Raw genomic sequence first — 19068 nt, 5'->3', positions numbered from 1 at the left:
GGTGGTAGAATAATTGCAAAGACCGCGGGGTTTGCGGGTGGTGTCCATAAGAATTTCGTCATCACACCATCACATCCCCCCTGCTATCCTCAGTGGTCATCAAGGGCGCAGGAATTCTCGTTACAATTATTTTACTTATTCATATGTTTCATGTCCTACGTAGTAGCGCCCTAGACTCCGTATATGCCCCTGTCCCAAACCCCGGTTTTGATATTGCCATGTGCGTTTGGTATCATTCCGTAAAACCACGTAACCCCGAACAGTCTATAATGGTGATAATTACGATTGCTTAGATCCCCTTTTCTCCTCCCTGACTCTGGAGTGCCTGGACGCCTGTTCCTCCGGCTCCTCAAGGTCGTCGTCGTGTTGATCCTCCAATGACACGCGTTCTCCGTGATCCATCGAGTGTCGGTCGTTCAGTTCCAAGTCTTCGCCTTCTTGGAGGTTATCGCCTTCCGCTGAATGTAGACCTATCGTCGTCGGTGTGTGTGTCCTCCTCTGCTCCCAAGTCTTGTTCGTGCTGTTCCCATCGGGATCAAGCGGCATGCTCGGGTCTTCCTCTGGTCGTAATGTCGCGTGTGACACGCGTGAAGGTCGTGTCAGAGTGCGAAGAGTAGACTCTTGACCAGGTGATGTGATCCAGTTCATGACAAGAGCCGAGAAAAAGACTATTCAATGACATATTAGCGTTCTTTGACGAGAATCATTCTAGGGTCGAGCTTACTGTCGGTGTTGCAACATAATAAACACAACCATGCAACCTCTCCATTGAGTGCGCCCAAGACCGCTAGATTCCTGTTCCTTCAAGTCAGTGAATAGCCCACGTCCACTCGAGCCAATGACGTACGTGACACTGCTTAGGAGTGTACAGCATGAACCGATGAAAGTCCGGATCACAAGACGTCGAAGCCTGATATTCGGTGGCGCTCGGGGGACCCGGCGGTTTCTCCAATCCAAGGTCCACGGTTTCCAGAAGTTATACTTGACGGAATGAAGGCCTGTCGTTGATTTAGTCATGTTAATGATGGACATGAGCTTCGCAGCACTTACTTAGTAGTGGGAGTAGAAACATGATAGTGAGGTAAACCTGGTAGATGTCAGAGCCCATTCGCATGCAGTCAAGTCAGAAAGAAGCTCACGTTGACAGCAGCATCAAAGGATATCAAGGCCAAAATTACATTTTGACCCAGTCCAATGATGCATATTCCGTCAATGTAATTTGTTATTCGGAAGATGAAGTTCAATATCACGATGAGGACGAAGACCCCTGTGTCGCGTGTTAGCCATGACACTTGACGATTCCCACATGAACCATACCAAGCATGCCGAAAGAGTTGAATATGTAGAGCTTGGACTTCATTCGGGGTTTTGATGTCTGTCTGATGATGTGCTGTTGTCATTGTTAGTTGAATACCTTGGGAGGGCCATCTGTAGGTCAACCACTTACTGCCCGATCTACCATGAACAGGTATATGAACTATGTCGTCACATGTCAGTCTTCAATCTGTTGATTACACAGACCCTTGCATCAACGCTTACCAGCTGTAAAGACGGTCAGTAAGAATTATCTTGACATATCTAGGACTTGGACTGACCTTTGTCGACACATAGGCGCCGAGGCAAAAGAGCGTCGCTGCTGAACATGCTGCAAAGTTCATGTCGGTTCCGAATCCGAACTGTAGAATTGACGTCCCGAAGACGAAAAGAAAAGAGAAAACATATATGCAGATCACGACTGGAAAATTGTCAGAGTCGTCTCAATCTCGAGTATGGGAATGTCCCTACGCCACATTGTGTACGGTAACACCCTCCAATCCTTGACGGTCGATACTCGCATAGCTGTAATTGTCGTCAGAATTATTGCTCGAGCTTGTGCGGAGTTCCTGCCGTTCCAGTGTCGTTCCGCATCAGATTTACTGACCAAATAAACTTGCAAGCGTGCATGCCGAGATCAAGGCGACAATGATGCTCATGACCTTTCCCGCAAGTGGCTGCGGCCCATGATTGATACCACGGATCGCCACATCTTCCCTAATCTCCAACGATATCATGGCTCCAGCTTTCCCTGCTGCGTTCTGCCAGCGGCTTGTTATGTTGACCCCATCAAGATAATCCCTCTCTATATGTCGACCCGGAAGAGCCGACCCAACGCGCCGATGTGGGTATTGTCGATCGGTAAATACGGGGCCGGAGACGACGGGGGCCCGCGATGGTGTTTCGACGACCTTAACGACGATTCTCAGGGTCGACTGACGACGGACGTATTGCCCAGCGTGCGGCGAAAAGGAAAGCGTGCGACAAAAGAGGGGGGAGCTGGGGGGTAATGGGGATAGATGGGAAACTTTGAAACGGAGAAAGACGAGGAAGGGCTCCCTTGGGAAACTCTGCTGGGGAAGCTTGGGGATGGAGTCGATCGGAACTCCCTCATGTACCTCATGTAGGGACTTTTTTCTTTCGTCCGCACGGCACTCGTAGGCCGTGCCGCACGTGGGATCGGTGTTTGTGCGGGAATGTCCAAGCGGTGCGATGAGGAAATACGGTCAACTCTCCCAGCGAATAGACTTTTTGGTCAAACGCACCATGCAACGGTATGATGGCGGCCTTCGAGCGACCCTGACTCGCGTGTCTGCGAGCTTTCCGCCTCTTTAACGTCGCGCACGGCAGTTACGCTGCCGGACTGCTTCATCATGGCACGCCTCGCCCAGACTATTTGACTTTCGAGCAAATGAAAAGATTGGATCTCTCGGTTCTAGCGGATGGCGGATGGAGATGGGAGGCGAACGGCGTAAGCCACGTGACGACGCCACAGGGTCTGATCATCTTTGGAATCTTTCGGATCCAGATCCCTCGTTATTCTAGATCAACCTTACTACGGATAGTTGGGCAAACACTTCGTAGTCCCTTGAGGTAAGGCACCGCGTCCAGGGCCGATCTTCTTCCGATAATTTTAAGGTTGGTGGTCCTTGACATGGCCAGCCAGCGGTCCCGACATCCGTCGGCTTTGCCCGAAGGCTTGGCTTTCTGGGGCTGGTCTCTGGGGCATTTCAGGAGGCGGTGTTGCGACGCCAGATGTGTGATTTGAGCGGAATCTCACCCTGACGATGCTTGCATCTGGGGTTTTTGGCAGCTTGAGATAATAATATCGCGAGAATATCATCATGGGCCCGGACAGCTCCGCGATTGACTTGTATTTAAAGTCGTGATGATCGCCGCTAATAAGGAGCCCTCTTTTGAGTGACACTCGCTAGCTCATTTCTGCTGTTCTGTTCTTGTATAATCGAAAGCCTTCCCGACGCGTCGATCGCTCGTTTAATTCTCTCTTTTTAAAACTCACTCCTTCACCTTCGCTGCAATCAAAATGCGTGCTTCGGTCGCCGTTGTTGCCTCGCTTCTCTCCTTCGTTGTTAGCGTCTCCGGGTAAGCACTCTTCCACTCCCAATCTCCAAAGGGACTTGTCAAGTCATCAACGAAGATCGTGTTTGTACGCGCACGTGGCTGATTTCTTTGACACCGCACAGACAAGGCGAATTCCAGACAGTCTTTTGTCAAACCATTGACGGCAAACACGCAGCCAGTAACAATTTCTGCCAGGCTGTTGGAGGCGCTGTTTTGCCATCTCCTGGGGTAAGTCATAGCTCTTTGTTGTTGATATGGCTGAATCAACGTAATTGCGGTCGAGTCTAACAGCCCCTAGTTCTGCTGCCTTCGCTCAAGCGACTTTGACAAGTTCGTAGCTCTCTCAAAGGGCTGTGCAGACAATGGCTTGGTGCTAGGAAAGAACGACGTCCCCTGCTCTCCGTAGACATACCGGCTTGTTTCAGAAAAGCCCATACCACTACCATGACCTGCAGACGCTTGTAATCAAGAGCATTCTATGACTCCTTAGTTACTATCCATCATGATAATAATGAGTGATTAAACTACCAGTACAACATGCGACATGAGTCGTGCAGGTCTTAAATCCGTAGAGCTCGATCAATACAGACAGGGTCCACTGAATAGAATTTGAAGCGGATCGCAACGCGGTTTGAGACCTCCGTTGCTGTGGACCTTCATGGTCAATTGTCTCAGGTTGTCCCAGCCGCTCGTCACCTGCTTCTAACCGAGGCTGCCAACAGCTGACGATACCACGGAACATGGACTGGGGTTCGTCCCGTCATGCCCGGCAAGGGTAGGCCATTCGGAATCGTCCTGATATCGAACCAGAGACGCGGGAATATTTTCGCTGAGAAAATAAGTATACGCAGGCAACTTTATGCAGCTTCCGCCTTGCTTGGCCCCTTGCCGTCGCCATGTGAAAGCCATGTGCAAGTAATGTTAGATCCTAGTCATGAGCACATTGTGGGGGACAAATCAAAATATCGCAAAAACATAGAACATAAAGTTACCTCCCTATTGAACTCAAAGCTGATGTAATAACTCCGAGGATTAGACACTATTCCTTTCTATCCTTGTACTCAATCTTGCTCACTTCCGCGCAACAGTCTGGGGTACCGCGCTTCATCGCCTCTCTCAACCACGGCTTCCAAGAAAGCAGCTAACACAGCGCTCATACCCTTCTCCTCGGCCTCGGTAGCCCAATCAACCATACTCAGACTTTTGAAAGAGTGACCAAAACGAGCTTCCATGTAACTTTGGAACTCATGAACCGGCACCACGTTGCCTTCAGTGTGGTGGATAATTCTGGTTGCGCCGTAGGAGACTCCAAATTCGTCATTCGTCAGTGACTGGAGAATCGCCCCCGCCGTTGTCGGCAACTTGCACATGTCCAGGAAGCCAGAAAACGTAGCCAAAGATGGGACTGCTTTGAGGATGGCTGAGTACTTGTGGATCATGTTGACCGCGTCCATCTCATCAGCGTCCTCGGACATGAGGTAACCAGCACGATGAATCGACACAGGTAGCCCAGTCGCGGCCGCGCACTTCTCGAGATATGTCTCGCTCGCCCATTTTGTTGAGGTGAATCCCTCTCTGCCGAGAGCCGCAGGAGGATAATGGACTGAAATGGGTCGCTCGGGGTACGAGTTGCCTCCGCTGAACAGAATGACGCGGGGGCTGGAAATGTAGTGGAATGGCACCTTCCTGGCCAATGCCAGATTTGCCAGAAACTTCGTTGACTCTACATTTTGAACACGAATGGAGTCATAGTTGTTCAGGCAAGAGCCCTCAGCTCCGGCGTGGATTATGATGTCCATGTCCCTTTGCAAGGTATGTTGCGCTTCACCCGAAAGACCAAGGGTTGGATCCGCAAGACTTCCGATGTGAGTCACGAGTTTGTCACTTGCCGGAAGCTGGGATACTTGTTCCTGACTAATGGCGATGCAGTGAACTTTGCCAACGGACGGGTCTTCAAGAAGGAGTTTCAGGAGCCATGATCCCAGTCCCTTGGCTGCGCCCGTCAGAATGACGGTTTTGTTTTCCTTCGGGACAACGTGAGATGGAGCAGCGCTTACTCCCTCGATGGCTGCTTGACTGACAAAACGAGTCTGTTCATCCCAGAATTCCCAGTCAATGCCGTTATTTTTAGATTCTTTGGCGCCTCGAATCATCGCTGCCATTGATCGCAAAGTGCTTGCTTCAAACAACTGTAGAAGAGGCACAGAAATCTGCCACTGCTTCTGTACCTTCTTTCTCAAGTTGACCAACAACAGGGAGTTTCCTCCGAGACGGAAGAAGTCGGAGTTGGGAAGAATGCCAGTTGATTGGGAGATGGTGTCTGGAAGAATATGTTCCCAAACATGACGCAGGTCACGCTCGAGTGGACTGAGCGTTTCTTGGCTGCTTTCCTCAGCCTGAGCTGGGATCGGTATCTCATTCAAAGCAATCCGGTCCAACTTGCCATTGTGGGTCATGGGAAGCTGTTGAAGAGGAATGATGATAGAAGGCCGCATATAATCCGGAAGAGGGAGGCTTGCCGGGAGTGATCGGAGATACTCCTGGGTGTCTTTGATTTGAGCGCCAGTTGCGATCACGGCAAAGGCAACCAAGGTCTTGTCTTCTCCGCGCACGGTGACAACAGCTTCCCCGAGCTTTCCGTTCGCAGTCTTGAGAATATTGGACGCAATGTCCTCAAGCTCGATGCGGATTCCTCTGATCTTGACTTGGCTGTCGCCACTGATGCGGCCGAGAATGACGAGCGAGCCATCTGGCTTCAAATAGCCGGAATCGCCGGTGCGGTACATCATCTTCCAGTCATTTCCTTGATCCTCTGCAGTAGCGAAAACATCCGAAATGAAAGCCTTGTTGGTGAGCTCCTGGCGGCGAAGGTATCCCTGACTGACGCCTGCACCTCCGATGCAGACTTCTCCGGCGCAACCCTCCGGTACGAGGTTCATTCTGTCGTCGACAATGTATATCGAGACATTGTCCAGGGCAGGGCCCGCAGGCACGAAGTCCAAGCCGCCTTCCAAGTACTTGACGCACTCCACTGTGGCGAATATGCACGCCTCTGTCGGTCCGTAAACGTTGAAGACGTTCGCGCCTGGTGGCATTGCCTGCTTAAACTGGGCCGCCAGCTGGGGTGTGAAAATCTCGCCACCTACGGCCACGGTCCGGAACTTTTCACAAGTCTTGAGTACATCCGAAGCATGTTGGAAAATGTGCTTGAACTCGACAGGTGTGCCAGCCATGAACGTCACCTTTTCGTTCTTGATGAGGTCAACGATGGCTGATGGGTCTCTGCGTTGGTCTTTGGAAGCCATGACCAAGGTGGCCGCGTTCGAGAATGCAGTGAAAATCTCGAATGGACAAAGATCAAAGCTGACGCCGGTTTGTTGAAGAATCACCTCTTCCTTTGGTCGGACTTGAAGCCTACGCGAAGACGCTTCAATCAAGTTGACGTAGTTTCTGTGCTTCAAAATGGCTCCCTTGGGGACTCCGGTCGTTCCGCTTGTGTAGAAAAGTACGGCTGCCGCTTGAGGATCGGATGAATTACGGACTTCGTGGTCTCCAGCTCGGGGCAGAATCGAAGAGACATCCAAGATCGAGGTACCACGGCAAGAATCGGCTAACAGTTGGGCGAGATCGGAAATCGCTTTATCGTGGAGGATCGCCTGTGGTTTGCAGTCTCCCACAATTGAAGCCAACCTCTCTTGGTGATTGGTGGTATCGAGGGAGACAACAATGGCTCCAACCTTCAAAACCGCGAGGTATGCAAACACATATTCGGCCGAAGGCTCGATCAACAGACAACAGAAAGGCTCGGCGCTTCTAGGAATCCCGAGAGCTCTCAGAGATGCGGCAATGTTGTTGACTTTCTGCATCATCTCTCGATAAGTGTAAACCTTTTCTCCGTCCTTGATGGCAACGAGATCCGGATGACGCTCGGCGACTTCGTCGATTCGATGAGAAATAGTGCCTGACCATTCAATGTTGAATCGCCGGCCTCTTCCTGTCAACCCCTGGCTATCTGACTCGCCCACAGCTTTCAGCATGGAAGACCTATGCATGGAAAGCTCAACAACCTCAGACCGCGGCGCTGCGCAAGCAGACTCCATCAAGCATCGATAACAGTCCAGAATTGATTGCGCAGCCTCCTTCGAATACAGCGCATCTTGAACGGCGAAATGGAGGAGACAGGTTCCGTCTGGTGTGTCCGTGATATTGACTCCCAGATCATACGGATTGCCTGAACTCTGAGATTGGACATACTTGAGCGTAGCATTGCCGATGGAGTTCAATCCCAAGATTCCAAGTCGGTAGTTGATGATGACCTGGAAGATTGGGCTGTGTCGCGCCGTGCGCGGAACTTGAAGTTCATCCAGCAAGGCGTCGAGGGGAATCGTCGAGTTGGTGAGGGACACGAGGATTTTCGAAGACGCCTTCTTGCAAAGAGTTTCGAAGCTGTCGGTCTCCCCGATGTTGACTCTTACGGGGACGATATTGATGAAGCATCCGGCAGTCTGGGAGAACTCAGTGCCCGACCGTCCTGTATCAACAGTGCCAATGCAGAAGTCGTTTGTCTGTGAAAGGCGAGACACCATTGATGCGAGGACGGCAAAGTGGAAATGGAATGGCGTTACATGAAGTTTGCTGCTGACTTGCTTGATCCGAGATACCAGGTCTTTAGGCAACACCGTATCAACGATGGTGGTGGCGTACTGGTTTGTTGCCTTCCGAGTCTTTGTGTGCGACATGGCAAAGAGGGGCAGGGCATCGGGAAGGCCTGCAAGCTCATCCTTCCAGAATTGGGTCTCCGTGGAACAGTTTCCGTGCTCTACCATGGACCGCTGTTTAACTGCGAAGTCGACGTACTGCGGAATGGTGGGCAGAGACTTCCCCTCGTATGCTCGCGCAAGATCTTTCAGGAGAAGGATCCATGTGACACCATCAATGGCTATGTGGTGACTGGAGAGGATGAGAGTGTGTCGGTCGCTTGCATGTCGGAGGACAGTCAATCCCAAGCATACGCCTTCTTCGAGATCCCACTGTCGTGATTTCATATCTTGGTACTCTTGCGCGGTTGTTTCATCCGTTGCGTCGTCCACAAATTTGAAAGGGCACGCTGACGTGGCTGTCACAGCTTGCATCGGCAACCCGGTCGCTGAGTCCGTGTAGAAGTATGTGCGCAAGATCTCGTGATGCCAGGTCACCTGCCGGAACGCATTCTTCAATCGATCTACGTCCAAAGGCCCTCTGAGCTCGTACATGGATGTCTCGTTGTACGTTGTTGGATCTTCCAGGAACCCTTGAAGAAACCACAGCCGGGCTTGTGCGAAAGACATCTGCGCTCTTCTGTGGACCACTCGTTGAATCTTGCGCTCCTTGAAGTAGCCATCTGCCTGCTCGTCCCTGCTTTCACTGCCGACGGATGTCATCGGAGTCGGCGGTGATGCGTCCGGTGTGCCTGGCGTTGTCCTGTTGTCTGGTGTGATAGGCGTCGATGCACCATCCACTTCTAGAACCGGTACACTTAGCTGAGTTGTCTTGGTTTCAGGCTTGGTCTCGGCCTCTGGGGCCTCCTTTCTGGCTGGACTGCTGCTTTTGTTGGCGAAGATGGGGGCGGAAGCTGCTTTACAGATTGAATCTCCAGAAGCACCACTCAAAATCTGAAGAACGCTGACTTCGGCGCCGACAACCTTTCGGAACCATGTCTGCACTTCCATTGCAAGAAGAGAGTCTAGACCAAGACTGACGAGAGGCAAGTCCATCTTTGCACTTCCTTGAGGTAGTTGCAGAAGACTCTCCAGTCTCTGGGCAAAAGCCTCTCGAACCTTGGTGAAGACAGTCTCCTCGTCGGTGGCCGCATCTAGAGCGGCCCGGAGATCTTCAAGAACCGAGGTGCCAATGTTCTCGTTCGCGGAGTCCCGCTTGTCTCTCACATAGAAACCGAAACGGGGTTCGTTGGCCCAGAACGGTCGCTCGGCTTCATTATCGCTGATTGCAAGGCCGGCAATGAGCTCGCTATGCGAAGAAAAGCCGGGACGGCCGGCAAGAATACCCTCTGCAAACATCACGTGGACCTCAGCTTCGCAGAGAGCGAGAACGCACATGCTGCGCAGCTTCTTCGCCACAATGGGGTCTTGACGAGTAACATATCCTGTGTCGGAGATCATGCCGACATCGATAACAGATCCAGCGAGGCCTCGGCGTCTCCGATCGGCGGCAAGTCCAGCCATGAACGTGTTCGCCATGTGGTAGTTGGACTGGCCAGGTGTTCCTATGACACTGCCGGTTGACGAAAGCATGATGAAGAAGTCGAGGTCTTGACCCGAGAAAGCGCGGTCGAGATGGATGCTACCATCAAACTTGGGCCGGAGAGCAGTCTGCACAGATTCCACGTCCATCTGCATGAAGAGCTTATCTGACAATACCATTGATCCGTTGCAGACACCTGCAATTGGAGGCATTGTCTTGGAAATCTCATCGACAACTTCCTTGATGCGATCTAGGTTTGTCACGTCCATGGCCATCACCAGAACCTTGGCGCCCAGCTTTGCCATGGAGTCAATCCAGGTCTGGCTGACATTGGGATTTCTGCTTGCCAGCACGACATACTGAACGCCGTGCTTGATCATCCACGAGCAGATGGAAATGCCAACGTCGCCGGTGAGGCCGACCATGAAGTACGTCTTGTCCGACTTGAAGAGTTGCTCGGGCTTGACGGGTTGCAGATCTGCCCAGATCGGAACGCTCTGAGCCTGTCGCCAATCGATGACAGTTGTGGACGCACTCGCCTCGATTCCGCTCAGATCGCCAATTGGTACGATCCTCGCGGTATGATCTTCGGTAACACCATTCAACTGAATGGTGGACGCATATGCACCCTCAAGAAGCTGTGAAGCTGGCCTGTCGGATTGACTTGCAGGGCATTCCCAAAAATGTCCATTGGAGGGCTTGCGCACCAAGAGGAAAGACGAGACCTTCGAAAGAAGATCGGAAGAGTCGGCGTCACTGATCGAGTCTCCGAAAATGATTGCTGCCGTCTTGCGGGGTAAGAACGCCTTGAGCATGCGTGTGGGAGCGCGCGGTGGAATAAAGATGTCGCGGGTCGAGTCTGGTGAACTTGTAAAGATCTCAATACCATTCTTCTTTGCCTCAACTTCGATAACGTCCCTTGCCATCTTGCTGACTCCGTGTAGCCAGATAGTATGACCTCGAGGCACTGACCGTACCCAAGCCTGCGCGGCTAAAACGACAGACAGGAGTGCAACCGCATTGGAGGCAATGCTTGCGGAGAGAACGCGGTCGCTCGAAACTTGGATTACCGAGGTGTTTGTTGAGGATAATGCGATTACAGCTTCGGAGCTGTCCTGGCGTGTGCCTACACAGAGGTATTGAGGCTCTTGGTAAGACAGCAGATTGATGGGTGCCAAGCAGGAGAAGGCATTCTCGATTGTGTCCAGTCTGGGCCTGTCTTGGATGAGCTTAGAACTGGCCCTGACTTCGATTGAGGTTTCAGTCTGGTTGACCTCAATAACATGAGTCTCCGATGTGACCTCCTTGACGATTTGCCTTCTGGCCGAGTTGGTACGCTCGTTGGGGTCTTCGTACTCCTGAATGCGGGGCACAAAAAGTTGATTATTCCTCAGACAGAGTTCGGTCTCCAAAGACCAAAACCTTTCGTCGGGCTCCGCGTTTTGAATGGTAGTCAGTGTCAACTGGAGGAAATGCTGCAGGATTGTGTTGGGATCAAGCTTGGTGGCTCCGTCGATATCCATGACCTGGAGAAAACTTCCCAACGCAGGCTTTTCAGCGCGCAATCCGCGACACAAACCAACCAACATGTTTGAGTAAGGATTGGACGTAGCCGCATTTTTCGTGAAGATTAATACTCCCCGAGCCTTCTCAATAATCCCTTTGAATCCGGACAGAGCTGCATCATCAACTCCGCTCTTGAATGTCGGCTGGTCCAGCTCAGAGAGACAGAGAACCAGAGAATTTGCGGGTACACCGGATGGTTTGACACTTCGAAGGTCGGGAAAATGAATAACATCGTTTCCAAATGCCGACAATCGGTCTCTAACTGAGCGAACAATCTTTGACGTAGCAAATGTGGAACCACCAATGAGAGTAAATGGAATGAAGTCGGGTATCATGTGTGTGTTGTCGAGAGGCTCTCGAAGGGCGTTAATTGTATGATCAGTAGCTTGACTAACGAAGGAGGTAAACGTGTGAAGTTCATCTTCCTTCTGGTCATGGCTGAACATATCAACACCGGTAAATCCAACGTTGCGGAGCTTCTCGTCCCAGGTTTCGATGGTTGCGACCGGTCCGAAGCGTCGACAATTGTCACGCGCAAGCCACCAACCCTCCAGGCCGCCCATGATCACTTGGATTCTGAGATGATCCGAGGTCGGTTCAGTAACGATGAGAAAACCACCGGGCTTTAGCAGGCCCCTGACACGACGCAGCACGGCTTCAATGTCATCCGACACGTGCAAAACATTCGCAGCGATAATAACATCATACGACGGGGTGTCGAAGCCTTGCTCCTCGAACGGATGCCCGATATCCAGCTTCTTGAAAGTCATCTTATGCACATGTTCCGCAAAACGCTTCTGCGCCTCGGGGAAGAACGCAAGCGACACGTCGGTGAAGGTGTAAGAACCGAAGTGGTCGCCGATGGTGTCAAAGACAGCTGAAGTCGTCGCACCAGTTCCGGCTCCGATTTCGAGAATATTTGCCTTTGGGTACCGATGGGATATGGCGTTCAAGTAGGCCGAGACTTGGCGTTGAGCATTGCGAAGACCAAGGCCTTCGCGGTAGAAATGGCTCAGTTTGTCATCCGCAAAAAGGACATGAACCATTTGCTTCTCGTTCCGGAATACGCTACCGGCTTCGTCTCCCACGAGTCGTAGAAGTTCAAAGTCAACTTGGTCCTGGTTCCTTTCAAGAATGGCATCGATCGTTTCTCTCGTGTCCTTTGCCCAGTTGCGATAAGGTCCCTTCTCGACCGTGTTCGCCAGATCCGTGAGCTGTTCGAACATCATCTTCTCATGAGGCTTCAAGTTCTCAACACCAACCTTCCTCGCCTCTGCTAACAGCTTGCGGCAGAAGAACAGAGCAACACGCTCAGATTCCTCAACGGCGACATCTTGAGGGGGGTTGAAGTCGATTTCGAACTCGGCGCCGCCCAGGAGGTCAGCTTCCCATTTGGTCTCTGCGAAGATGATGCGGTCATTGGAGGCGACTGGCCGTCCGAGGGCTGCCAGCGCCATTCCTTCAAGTTGGAGGAACGGCGTCTTGAAGTCGTCGCGGGGCGAGTAAATGCTGACATCGCCACTGATCTTGGTTGCCGACAGTTCCGTGGAGAAGGCGTCGATGAGCACTTCGATTTGACCATCAGATGATGAGACGAGGCGATGTCTTGGGTTGACTGTGATCTTTTCGAAGCTTTGAGGTAGGTATGCAGTCCAGAGTCTTTCGGCAGTTGGGGCGTTGAAGGCAGCAAACACCTGAATTATGTGAGTACAACATAACAAACCTTTCATTTGAGTAGAAAAAAAAGCCAAAGCTTACCGGTTGCAGTGCAACATCAATCAGTGCAGGGTGGTAGAGATTTCCGTACTCGATCTCGTCAGCGAACCAGGACGCTGTTGCAGTGGCAATACCATCAACACGGCGCATCGAATTGAGCCGCTTAAAAAGATCTTCGTACTCCAGTCTGGTCTCCTTCACAGAGCTATAGAAACGCTCAATATCCACAGGTGGTACGGTCGTAGCCAGAGGGTCCACTCGAGGAGGGAGGACATTATCGTTGGGGCTACCCAACGACACAGAGATGCTTCCAAAACAGGTTCTATCCACCTTGCCTGTGCTCGCATCAGAGCATACATAGGATGAAAACTCGGCTGCAATCTTACTCTCGTCTTTGCGTGTTACTTTGACCGATGTCAGCATCTCGACTGGTCGGGGACCCTCCTCTACCTTGAGCGGCCGCTCGAGGGTGAGATTCTTGATCTCAATCAGCGACATGGGCTTGTCACCGCCGAGAAACTGTGCCACCTCGAGCATCATCGCGACATAGCCGGCTGACGGGAACAGCACCTCTCCCTGGAACGAATGTCCGCGCAGCCAAGGGAGCTCCTTCAGACTCAAGAAGTTGCGCCAACGCGGTTCCCAATCCGAGTCATCGGGGCACCGGTGGCCCAGCAAGATGCTCTCGTTTCCGCTGGAGCGTAGTCGGTGATTGCGCGAGATTCTCGACTCGCGCCATATGGGTGCGCCATGATCCCAAGAGTAGGTGGGGAGGTTGTCGACAACCTTGTGCGTGGGAACTTCATCATGCCAGCAGCCTTGATATTGGTCCAAGTCAAGCACTTGCGCCCCAAAGTGAGACCACAAGAAACCTTGCAGCTGTATCATACTGATGACACAATCCTCGCCTCGGTTCATGCTGCCGCAGTACGGGAGTTGCTTCCCCAGATGCGGTCGAACAGTCTGGTTCACAGGTCCTTTCAGAGCAGGATGCGGTCCAACCTCGATCGCGACGTCGAACGGACCGCCGTTTGTCAGCGCTGTCGTGACTGCATCTGCAAATAGCACAGACTTCACCATGTTTTCGATCCAGTAAGGCCCGCTCAGATCGTCAAAGTTCTGATCCCAGTATCGACTCGCCGTTCCATCCACACTCGAAACCCAGACACATTTACTCTCCGTTTCCAGGGGCGAGATTCCACATTTTCGCATCGCTTTGAGGTAGGCCTCGGAACAAGCCTCCATGTGCGGTGAGTGATACGCCTTGTCGGTCTTCAGCACGCGGGCAAAGATCTTCCTGTTGTCGAAAACTTCCTTGGCTTCCTGGATGGCGTCAACTTCGCCGGAGAGTGTGACGCTAGAAGGGGAGTTCTTCGCCGCAAGACAGATCCTGCCTTTGAACGGTGCCTCGCGGCAAAAGTCTTGCGCTGCTTCGCCGCTAATTCCTACCGCCATCATGGAGCCTTTGCCTGCCAACTTGGCGTAGACACCTCGGTAGAAGGCAACGCGGATGGCATCGTACAAGGAGAGAATGCCGGCCGCAAACAGTGCAGCAATTTCGCCCGACGAATGACCGACCACAGCGCTGAACTTGATTCCGCTAGTTTGCAGCATCCGAGCCAGGCCGATTTCCACAGCCGTGGTTGCAGGCTGCGCGATCTCAGCTTCAGAGATTCGGCTTTCCGATGGGTCGGCGAGCAGCTCTTTTTCCAGCGACCATGACGGAGCATCGGGGAGTTTTGACAGAGATTCATCGCACTCCTCGATGGCTGCTCTGAAAACAGGACTGTGTGTCAGCAAGTCTTTGCCCATACCAGGCCATTGTGCACCTTGTCCGGTAAAGATCCCCAGGACTCCAAAGCCTTCGGAAGGGGAGACTAGGGATGCGGCCGGTGTTCCCAAAGAAGGCTGCCCGCCGGCAGAGTCTGCGATGGCTTTTTCGAGACTTGCTAAAAGGTCCTTTCTTGATGTCGCATGGAATGATTTCCGGAACCCGAGACCGCTTCTTCGTTGCCACAACGTCCATGATATATCGTCGAGGCTTACGTTCGGGTTGTTGTGAATGTATGTGGTTAGTCGTCGAACATTTTCGAGAAGAGAGGTTTGTGAGTGAGCGCTGACAACAATAGGCGTAGTGAAAGGGAGAGCTCTAGATGTCAAAGACCTGGTTTCTGGCTTAGGCTCATATGATTCCAGAATGACGTGTGCATTCGTCCCTCCGAATCCGAAGCTGTTTACACTTGCGCGCTTTGGCTGTCCATCGGCCCTTGTGGGCCAGGGAGTAGGCTCTGTGGGGACTTTGAGAACGCGCTGTTGAGGCTGAATCTTTGGGTTCAGGGACCTGAGATGTAAGTTTGGAGGGATCGTGTCATGCTTCATTGCGAGAAGAACCTTAATGACACCCGCCAAACCGGCGCAGCCTTCCAGATGGCCAACTACTGTTTTGACTGATCCCACGTAAAGGGGCCTCACTTCTGCGTCCGTAGCACTCTTGGCTGCAAAGAAGCTCTCAAAAATACCTCTGGCTTCTGTAGGATCACCAGCCTGTGTTCCTGTGCCATGTCTAGTCACCATGTTAGCGATATCAGACCGTCCCATGAAGCGAGTCAGCACCTACGCCTCAAAGTATTGACACCTGTCTTCTGCCTTTGACGGATCCAGCCCCGCGGCTCGGTACGTCTCCGTCGTCAATCTCGCCTGCGCCATGGCGCTCGGCATCGTGATCCCCGGCGTTCGCCCGTCAGAGTTGACGCCCGAGTTGCGAATCACAGCTTGGATGGGATCATTGTCCCTCAACGCCTTGCTCAGCGGCTTCAGCAGCAGTGCCGCCACGCCTTCGCCCCTAGCATACCCGTCCGCCATGGCATCCCACATCTGACACTTCCCCGTCGGCGAGAGCATCCGCAGCTTCGACTCGCTGATGTACATGTCCGGCCCGAAGATGAGGTTAGTCCCGGCGACGACGGCCGTCTCCGCCGCGCCGCTGCGGAGGTCCTGGACGGCGAGGTGCATCGCGACAAGCGACGACGAGCAGGCCGTGTCCAGGCAGATTGACGATCCGGAAAGGTCGAAAAAGTAGGAAATGCGGTTGGCTAGGATGGCGCGCGACGTGCCTGAGGCGGTGTAGTGCGACAGGTCTTCCGTGTCGCGGTACTGGATCGTCTCGTAGTCGCCCGTCATCACGCCGACGAACACGGAACACCGCGAGCCCTGGAACCTCTCAATGGGCGTGCCGGACGATTCTGTAGCTTCATAGACTGTTTCGAGGAGAAGCCTCTGCTGCGGGTCCATAGCCTCGGCCTCCAGAGGACTGACTTTGAAGAACGTGGTGTCGAAGAGGCGCGGGTCCTCCTCGAGGAAATAGGACTTGGTGACGTTCGAGCTGCCATGGTGCTCGCCGTTGGTGTTGTGGAACTTTTGGAGGTTCAGACGATCTGGGTCTGGCTCTCGAGATAGGTCTCGTCTGCTGTTGAGCACCTCCCAGAGCTTGGCGGGTGTGTTGGCGCCTCCTGGGAAGCGATGCGCCAGCCCAATGATTGCAATGGGCTCCATGGTTCTGCTAGATTTGTTAGGCTGTCTACAGAGATTATGTTTGTCTATTGCACTCACATGTTTTGTTACAATATTCTATTTCGTGTAAACAAAGGCCGCGTGAAAGTCAGTAAATTTAGAAGCAGGTTCGCGAGTGATGCGAGGCCTTCGGATGGACATCAACTTGGGTGTATGATGACTGACAGCTCTCTGGTAATCTTATCAAACGGGGTAATTAACCTCCCTCTTCATCGCCGCTATCATGTATAGTGAGCTTCTACTGACTAGGGGTCCAGCCCAAACTCTCTTTTGCAGTACAATGCCACCTGGCCCCCAAAGAGGAAACAAATACGCGCAAGTCTAGAGCACGTTTTCTCCCTCTCGTTGCACACCTTACCCTGCCATCCGATATTATTCGTCCCAATAGTATGGGAAGGTTTCGCCTGAAAGTATCATTGACGATCGTTCTCGCGACTTAGTGTCCCATGTTGCAGCGTACGTGTCGTTACCCCCAGAAGCGCATTGAGAAAGAAACCCGCCGGTACAACCGATTCTAACTCTAATTGCTAGTCTGTACAGCTGAGATGCAACTTTGAAAGTTTCTAGATCAATAGGGGGTGGGACAAACCTTAGAGAATGGGGACCTAGCCAGGTGCGTTCGTTGGCTACAGAGTGAAGCGCGGGTGGGAATTAGTCCACGAGTCAGCGGGGGGCGGCTAGGCTCGTCTCATTATGCGAGGGGGTCTCTTGTAAACTCGCCGTCGGAGCTGTTATTTTGTCGTGTTCAGATGGCGACTTCATGTCAGTGTTCAGGGAGCATTGCTGACTCGTAGTGTTGTTCGGAGGGACTGTGGAGCACGACGGCGATTCGGCTCAGACAGGCGTCCCGACGGAATTCTTATCCGTGATGAGGGAAGAGCGGGCGAGTAGTTCGTGTAAGTCTGTCCTTACCTGCATCACTATTGGAATTCGTTTGGCACTTGAGCAGTTGCAACGAGTTGTGAAAAGTCATCATCACAAACCATGACACAACCGTCGGAAGCGAGGAGGGCAATCGTCGTCCAGGGACCGGGAACAGCAAAAGTGGTCACGGTCTCAACGCCAAACCTATCACCAACAAATGTCCTCGTCAAAACAGCATGCGTCGGCTTGAACCCGTCAGACGCCAAGATGGTGCAGGCCGGCATGCCGCAAGGCTCAATGGCCGGCCTCGACTTCGCCGGCATCGTCATCTCAAAAGGCGCGAATGTGTCTTCAGACATACGACCAGGGGACCGAGTGTGCGGCGTGGCCTTTGGATACAACAACAATGACGAAGCCACGGGCGCGTTTGCGGAGTACGTCGTCGCCGAAGAGCATCTTCTCTTCCGCATACCAGACAGGATCTCCTTCCAAGAGGCCGCGACATTCCCCTGCGGTCTCCTCACAGGCGGCATGGTCCTTCACAACACCATGAAGCTCAAAACCGCGCCTACAGATGGCGATCGGCATGTGCTGATATACGGCGGCAGCACCGCGTCCGGCCTCTTCATGATCCAACTACTAAAACAGTAAGCCATCCCCCCCCGCTCCTCTCACAACCATCAACCTAACCTCCCAAGCTACGGCTTCATCCCCATCGTCACCTGCTCCCCGCACAACTTCCCCCTCGTCAAATCCACCGGCGCCGCCGCCGCCTTCGACTACACCTCCCCAACCTGCGCCGCCGACATCCGCACCTTCACCGCCTACCGCCTCGCCCACGCCGCCGACTGCATCACCACCCCGGACTCAATGCGCATCTGCTACGAGGCCCTCGGCGCCGCGGGCGGCCGCTACGTCGCGCTCGACAGCTTCCCGATCGCAAGCCACTCGCGCCGCGCGGTCCGACCGTCCTGGGTCTTCGCGATGAGCGCCTTCGGATCCGCCGTTGATTGGGTCGCGCCGTACAAGTGCGGGGCCTCCGCCGCGGACCGGGAGTTCGCGGCCGCGTGGACCAGGGAGGTTGCCGCGCTCGTGGGGGCGGGGGATGTGAGGCCGCTGCGGCATCGTGTCGTGGGGGAGACGCTCGACGATGTTGGGCAAGGGCTGGAGGAGCTGCGGAGCGGGCGGGTTTCAGGCACGAAGCTTGTGTGTATTGTGGACAAGTCCATGGTTTGAAGGGATAGACGGCGAGTTGCGCTGCGGTGGGAACTTGTCCGCAGGAGTTGTGTGTTCGTCGGAGTTGTTCAGGTTGCCGGCCGCCCACTTGTACGATATGCAGAGCTAGAAAGTTTAAACCGCAGCATGGGGGAAGCGTAGCAATCTCGCATCCAATCTCCGATTCACACGTGCGCTAGCTCGGGTACAAGCCTTTTTCGTATTAGAAACTAACAGTCTGTGTGCCTGGATCTCGGGACAAGCCCCGATGTCAGAAGTCCTAGCGCTTCGACTAGAAGCCGCGCACTCGGATCAGTAATCTACGCAGTCGGATTAGACGTTGGTCTAGTCTCGCAAGCGCATGCAGGCTACAGCCCAGGCGCACGACGGGCAGAGCACTGTCTCGACTAGTATAGGGCGATACAGAATGTCTGACCCGCCGGTTCGGATTGATGCAGCGACGAACTCTCCCGCCGCCACGTCTCTGACAACCTGAGCGGG

At 53.2% G+C, this 19068-nt stretch overlaps 4 protein-coding genes across 4 annotated transcripts; 2 read left to right on the top strand and 2 right to left on the bottom strand.

The window, feature by feature from the left end:
* Positions 1–279: 279 nt before the first annotated feature.
* CGGC5_v014044 (uncharacterized protein) lies at positions 280–2051 on the bottom strand (the record flags this gene model as incomplete). The annotated part of the gene is made up of 11 exons (XM_032024834.1): positions 280–668; positions 725–795; positions 848–998; positions 1051–1087; positions 1140–1267; positions 1318–1390; positions 1448–1477; positions 1522–1542; positions 1596–1735; positions 1786–1839; positions 1922–2051. 11 exons carry the CDS (start codon positions 2049–2051, stop codon positions 280–282), a joined length of 1224 nt encoding a protein of 407 aa, XP_031878476.1.
* A 1307-nt stretch (positions 2052–3358) lies between these two features.
* CGGC5_v014043 (uncharacterized protein) lies at positions 3359–3802 on the top strand (the record flags this gene model as incomplete). The annotated part of the gene is made up of 3 exons (XM_032024833.1): positions 3359–3417; positions 3519–3624; positions 3695–3802. 3 exons carry the CDS (start codon positions 3359–3361, stop codon positions 3800–3802), a joined length of 273 nt encoding a protein of 90 aa, XP_031878472.1.
* A 655-nt stretch (positions 3803–4457) lies between these two features.
* On the bottom strand, positions 4458–16470 carry lepA (Hybrid PKS-NRPS synthetase lepA; the record flags this gene model as incomplete). Its single annotated transcript, XM_032024832.1, has 4 exons — positions 4458–12896; positions 12961–13253; positions 13305–15481; positions 15536–16470. The coding sequence occupies 4 exons, from the start codon at positions 16468–16470 to the stop codon at positions 4458–4460; spliced, it is 11844 nt and encodes a 3947-aa protein (XP_031878464.1).
* Positions 16471–17619: 1149 nt separating this feature from the next.
* On the top strand, positions 17620–18588 carry lepG (Trans-enoyl reductase lepG; the record flags this gene model as incomplete). Its single annotated transcript, XM_032024831.2, has 2 exons — positions 17620–17999; positions 18051–18588. The coding sequence occupies 2 exons, from the start codon at positions 17620–17622 to the stop codon at positions 18586–18588; spliced, it is 918 nt and encodes a 305-aa protein (XP_031878465.2).
* Positions 18589–19068: the final 480 nt, after the last annotated feature.

The sequence above is a fragment of the Colletotrichum fructicola genome (genome assembly GCF_000319635.2).
Source record: "Colletotrichum fructicola Nara gc5 chromosome Unknown KSG_Nara_v1_contig08, whole genome shotgun sequence".
NCBI classification, from domain to species: domain Eukaryota; kingdom Fungi; phylum Ascomycota; class Sordariomycetes; order Glomerellales; family Glomerellaceae; genus Colletotrichum; species Colletotrichum fructicola.
The sequence above is the reverse complement of the archived record's forward strand: the minus strand, read 5'-3'. Positions and strand labels throughout refer to the sequence as shown.